Raw genomic sequence first — 6,153 nt, 5'->3', positions numbered from 1 at the left:
GTTAAATGTAGTCACATGTTTTGTACACACCAATAATATATGAACTACCAAAGACTCAAACGCTATTGGTATTTGTAGCTTATTCGCTTTGTTGTATATATTTATGTTGTGCATTTAAATTGCTGTTCGAGAAGTAAAGTTTGGAAAAAGCATAGTCCTTCACCTCTGTGTCTTTAATAGAATTATGACTTTTCTATAAGGTTGGTGTTGAAAATCTAAACTTTCCCACAGAAACGGAGTCAGCACTGACTGAAAGCAATGCTGGTGGATAAAGTAGCTGTGCCGGAATCCCTCACTAGTCCAGCCAGTAGCATTTTCAACCTCTGATGTCCTGAATTTCAAGAGTAAGGGGGGATCCTGAAACAAATTAGAGTTCATTTCACGTGTCACTAGCCCATGTTTAAAGTGTTTTCTGTTCTGTGTTTTTCCCACTGAAATTTTCTTCAATTTCAGAATTTTACATTACATTACTGTAAATAGTATTGCGTGTTAAGCAAACAGCATACACATATTGCCATATTAGACATCATGCTGTCTGTTTTTATTTAGAATCTGTCCTTGTGCAGGCAAATGTTCTATACTTTAGATTGGGTTCTGCGTGTTGAGTTTACTACAGTCCGTCTTTTGTTACTGTTGTTGCCACGGCCTTCTGTCACCTTGGTAACTCAAGCTTTGTAATGCCGAGGAGTCCGTCTTCGCTTGCAACTACTGCATTTTTCTGCTCCTCGTGACCTGTCAAAAAAAATGAAAGGAAAGTTGTCCAAGTATACGCGCATTGCGCATGCGCGGACTGCTGGTGATCATAACACGGTGTGAGAACTACACACCCCATAGCGCCTCGCGGCTACACGCGGTAGATAGCTACACGAGTGTTGTCATGGGCCTGTCGGAAAATGTAGTCCACTTTTGCTGGTGCCTGCCTCTGCGCGAATCCAACCTGGGGTGTCCGGTGCCGGTGCCCTGACCATGGCCTCAGCGGGCAGCGAAGAGCGGCCCCACCAGAGACCCTTCCTCATAGGCGTTAGCGGAGGCACAGCGAGCGGCAAGGTGAGGAGCGAAGTGGGAACGGGGCATATATTCTGGGGTGACCCAGAGGGCAGGGGGCAGAGAAGACAGGGCGAGGATCTGAGTGATAAAGGATGTCATGCTACCCTTTACAGGGCCAAAGGTCAGTGGCTTGCTAAAGTGGAGGTGACAGCGAGAAAGGGCTTGCTGAAGATGTGTCAGGGACCCTGGGGGCCCATTTCAAAATGAGTTTTGTGGACCTCTTGCCTGCAGCTAAGATAAAAATGTTGAGCCACCAGGGGTGTTCAAATTATAATAGAGAAAACATTGGGTAAGCAGTCACAGATGATCATGGGACAGGTGGCCAGCAGGGAGCTGAACACACTAATGGCCACGGAAAAGCTGTTAATCGTACTTTGTCAGCAAGGGCTAAAATGTATAGAAACCTGGTGTGAGAAGACACTGGGCCTCATTACAAGTTGTACAAAAAAAGAAGGTGGGTGAGGCGCGCACTCCCGGTCCTGGTCAATTGAACCTGTTGCAAAAAATATAATAAGTAGCTGGGTCAAATCCCAAAATGGACAAATATTCACAGGGTTAGATCCCTTCTGCTGCAAATCAGGTACTCAGTAATAACAGGGTTAGATCCCTTTCTGCAAATCAGGTACTCAGTAATAACAGGGTTAAATCCCTCAGCTGCAGTTCTGTGGTCTGTAGTTGTTCTCCTCCTAGTGCTTTCTTATCTCAAATAATCATCAGGGAGGCTGTTGAGCAGGTGTGCCTAATTAGACTTAAAGTTTGGGAAGGACTTGTGCTATGGAGGGGTGTCGGTTGCTGGTCACCTGAACAGAAAAAAACGTTTTCACTACAGCTACCAGAATCCTTTGAGTCTAATTAGACACACCTGCTCAACAGCCTCCCTGATGATTATTTGAGATAAGAAAGCGCTAGGAGGAGAACAACTACAGACCACAGAACTGCAGCTGAGGGATCTAACCCTGTTATTACTGAGTACCTGATTTGTAGCAAGGGATCTAACCCTGTTAATACTGAGTACCTGATTTGCAGCAGAAGGGATCTAACCCTGTGAATATTTGTCCATTTTGGGATGTGACCCAGCTACTTATTTTTTGCAACAGGTTCAATTGACCAGGACCGGGAGTGCGCGCCTCACCCACCTTCTTTTTTGTACTGAATGCTATGGGAGTCCCGGGCTCCAGAGGCAGCGCCACGGGGTGACTGTGCCCCACTTTGGAGAATCATAAAGATGGTTCTCTCCCCTCCCCCAAATTTGGGAAGGACTTGTGCTATGGAGGGGTGTCGGTTGCTGGTCACCTGAACAGAAAAAAACGTTTTCACTACAGCTACCAGAATCCTTTGAGTCTAATTAGACACACCTGCTCAACAGCCTCCCTGATGATTATTTGAGATAAGAAAGCGCTAGGAGGAGAACTACAGACCACAGAACTGCAGCTGAGGGATCTAACCCTGTTATTACGGAGTACCTGATTTGCAGCAAGACATCTAACCCTGTTAATACTGAGTACCTGATTTGCAGCAGAAGGGATCTAACCCTGTGAATATTTGTCCATTTTGGGATGTGACCCAGCTACTTATTTTTTGCAACAGGTTCAATTGACCAGGACCGGGAGTGCGCGCCTCACCCACCTTCTTTTTTGTACTGAATGCTATGGGAGTCCCGGGCTCCAGAGGCAGCGCCACGGGGTGACTGTGCCCCACTTTGGAGAATCATAAAGATGGTTCTCTCCCCTCCCCCAAATTTGGGAAGGACTTGTGCTATGGAGGGGTGTCGGTTGCTGGTCACCTGAACAGAAAAAAACGTTTTCACTACAGCTACCAGAATCCTTTGAGTCTAATTAGACACACCTGCTCAACAGCCTCCCTGATGATTATTTGAGATAAGAAAGCGCTAGGAGGAGAACAACTACAGACCACAGAACTGCAGCTGAGGGATCTAACCCTGTTATTACTGAGTACCTGATTTGCAGCAGAAGGGATCTAACCCTGTGAATATTTGTCCATTTTGGGATGTGACCCAGCTACTTATTTTTTGCAACAGGTTCAATTGACCAGGACCGGGAGTGCGCGCCTCACCCACCTTCTTTTTTGTACTCATTACAAGTTGGGTGCAAAGGGATACTGGGCACTGGTAAGGGCACCGGTGCCGGTAATCCCTTTGCGCCCTATTCCGAGTTCCCTTAGCGGGTCCCTTCCTTTTACCAGGCGTTATGGACGGGACCCATTAAGGGAATTCAGAGCCAATAACGGTACCGCAATTTGCGGTACCGTTATTAGTGCCTTCCCCCTTCCCATTGAGCCCTAGGGGGGGCTCGAATGGGAATGGGGAATGGCTTTTTCAATGGGGATTTACCGGTCCCGCAAAGGTCGGAATAGACCGGTAAGTCCCCATTGAACCAGGATGGACTCGGTACCGGTATTGGAGGTAGTCATAGCGCAAATAGCACCATGATTACCTCCATACTCGGATTTAGGCCCACTGAGGTGAATAGAACACTGCTGGACACTGCAAGAGGCCTGTGGGAGTTGATGACCTGAGGGCACCAGCCAAGGCAGCCTGTAATGTTGCTTGATGCAAAGCGCACATTTAATGTCCCGATTGTTGCTGCGTCACGAGACTGCCAAAATGTGGGCAGCTGTTCAGTGACCCTCCCTTAGACCCATGGCCCATTTCAACTGAAAGTCTTGAAAGCCCCTGACGCCTCCCCACAGGGCCCTTGGTGACCAGTTTGGTTGACACAGTAGAGGTCAGGGGTGACAGCAGCAGAACATTTGGGGAGCGGTCAAAGCAGAACATGTGGGGATTCTAGACAGCAAGAGGTAATAGAATAGAGAGCAAGTGGCAGGCCCAGGTCCGATAGTGGGTTGAGTTGACAAGGGGCAGAAAAGATCAAGGTTTAGGGGGGCCAGAGTGCAAGATTTAGGAGTGACAGAGTAGGGGCAGAGAGCAAAGGTTAGGATAGATGGTGGGTAGAGATGAAAGGGGCAGAAAAAGGATTAGGGCAAGGCTTAGGCTGATCCGGGAATGAATCATAGGACAATGTTCTTAAACCTGTCTTTGTTCTTTTCGTGACAGTGAACTCCACCCCTGTTGGGGACACCGTCTTTCAAATATTCTCTAATGCTCTCACCTCCGATACTCTTTTGCATGATACCAGATCTAAAAGTGTTGTCACTTTGGCTGAAAGGGGCTTTCCAGAAATGTCTGCATTGTCTGTCTGGCCATTTCCTAAAAAGCCTCAACACTGCAACCTACATGCCAAGGGATGTTCTCCCATTCGTAGGTCTTCAACACGTGGGTGTCCCGCTGAAATCCCAGAGCGCGCTGTATCAATTGTTCTATATGCCTTCCCTTGTACCGCCAATTGGGCCAGGAAATTCTCTACGTGCACCACATCTGTTCTAGTGGAATGCACGTTCCTCTCCAGACACGAGCTATGCCACAGTGCCCATGCTGATTTATAAGCCTTTCTGGTTCCGGGAGCCCACGACTCCTCGATGATGCGTTCAGCTTCTCCTAAAAGACTCGGCATAACCCAGGATCCACGGAAATCGCCCACGCTATTAAATTCAGGTTGCCCGACTGTACCAAGGGATGGCGGTTCCCGTTTGCACCTAGCACAATCGTCTAATATCTCGGCATAGCTGTCGGCTTGTCGCAAGCCATTTCCAACAGACTGGGAAAGCAAGCTTGTCCTCTCCATATTAACACCAGAGAGATCCTTTGTCTTTTTGCTTGTGCCAGAGTCCTTGGAATCATTGTGAAAGGAGGAAACATATACTCTCTGTCTGGCCCCCAGGGCTGTAGAAACGCATCTGTTGCCTCCGCCACCAGGTACAGTCTCCAACTGAAGAAACGGGGCTGTTGTCTGTTTAGCCTTGATGCAAATAGATCTGTCCGACTTGGACCCCATCATGACATCAGTTCCTGGAATACCTCAGAATCCAGCTGCCAATCGCTGGCCTCCCTGAGATATATGGAATTCCAGTCCACTACTTTGTTCTGTAACCCTGGTAGATGGTAGGCACGCTGCTGTCGCCGAAACCTTCCTCTGCAGGCATAAATGCCAAAAATCTGTTGCTAGCTCCGCTAGCATTCTGGATCTCGTTCTGCCCTGATATATCTGACTGCGGACACATTGGGCCTCATTACGAGGTAGCCATGGTGCTAATACTGCATTCCGGGTCCGGGTTCCTGAAATAGGGACTTACCGGGTCATTCCAACCTTGGAGGACCCGGTAAGTCACCCTTTCGGGAACCATTCCCATTCAAGCCCCCATAGGGCTCAAGGGGAATGGGGATGGAGCTAATAACGGTACCGCAATTTGCGGTACCGTTATTAGCTCTGAAGTCCCTTAACGGGTCCCATCCTTAACACCTGGTCAGACCAGGCGTTAAGGAAGGGACCCGCTAAGGGACCTCAGAATAAGGTGGTAAGGGATTACCGGCACCAGTGTCCTTAACGGTGCCGGTAATCCCTTACCACCTACCTCGTAATGAGGCCCATTGTCCATTTTGAGGAGTACACAACAATGAAATCTCTTCTGGGTCCAGAATTTCACTGCAAAGGAACCCACTAGCCACTCTAGGCAATTGATGTGCACATCAATCTCCTTCATTTTTCCACAATGGGCTTCCCAGCGCCACAAGCTGGCGTCTGACTATTACTAGGTCTGTGGAGGAGCCAAATATTGCTCTCACGTTCCAGGCATCCAATCTTTTGGAACCACCACTCCAATTTTGCCCTCGCTTCTTGCAATATCGGAATCTTCTGTTCGTAGGGCAGGCCCTTCCTGAGATGTTGGATGTTCACCCTTTGAAAGGCTCTGTAATGGAGAGGTCAGTGGAATATGGCCTCGATGGAGGACGGCAGACGACACACCAGTTTGGCAAACTCCCTCAGAGAAATCACAGTGTGTTCCTGATCTCTTTTTTGATCATTTTCACCTTGTCCACTGGTAAACTGAGAGTCCCCGGGGTCGTGTCTGCCACAAATCCCAGAAATTCCATCGACTCCTCCGGGCATAGTTGAGATTTCTCCCAATTTACTCGAACGCCCGGCTGCTGCAGAAGATCGTTTGCTATTGTCACTTGCTGCTAAAGCAGTT

General features: G+C 48.4%; 1 protein-coding gene across 1 annotated transcript in view; it reads left to right on the top strand.

Annotated features, from left to right (window-relative positions):
• The first annotated feature begins 889 nt into the window (after nucleotides 1-889).
• The window catches only part of UCK1 (uridine-cytidine kinase 1), a 79,345-nt gene continuing 74,081 nt past the window's right edge, over nucleotides 890-6,153 (top strand). Inside the window, exon 1 of the mRNA XM_069609294.1 lies at nucleotides 890-1,047. Coding sequence (XP_069465395.1) covers nucleotides 967-1,047 — 81 coding nt within the window. The 5' untranslated portion in view covers nucleotides 890-966. The remainder of the gene's footprint in view (nucleotides 1,048-6,153) is intronic.

Source organism: Ambystoma mexicanum, chromosome 8 (assembly GCF_040938575.1).
Source record: "Ambystoma mexicanum isolate Mex_15411 chromosome 8, UKY_AmexF1_1, whole genome shotgun sequence".
Classification (NCBI taxonomy): Eukaryota; Metazoa; Chordata; class Amphibia; order Caudata; family Ambystomatidae; genus Ambystoma; species Ambystoma mexicanum.
This window is presented reverse-complemented; position numbering and strand designations above follow the sequence as displayed.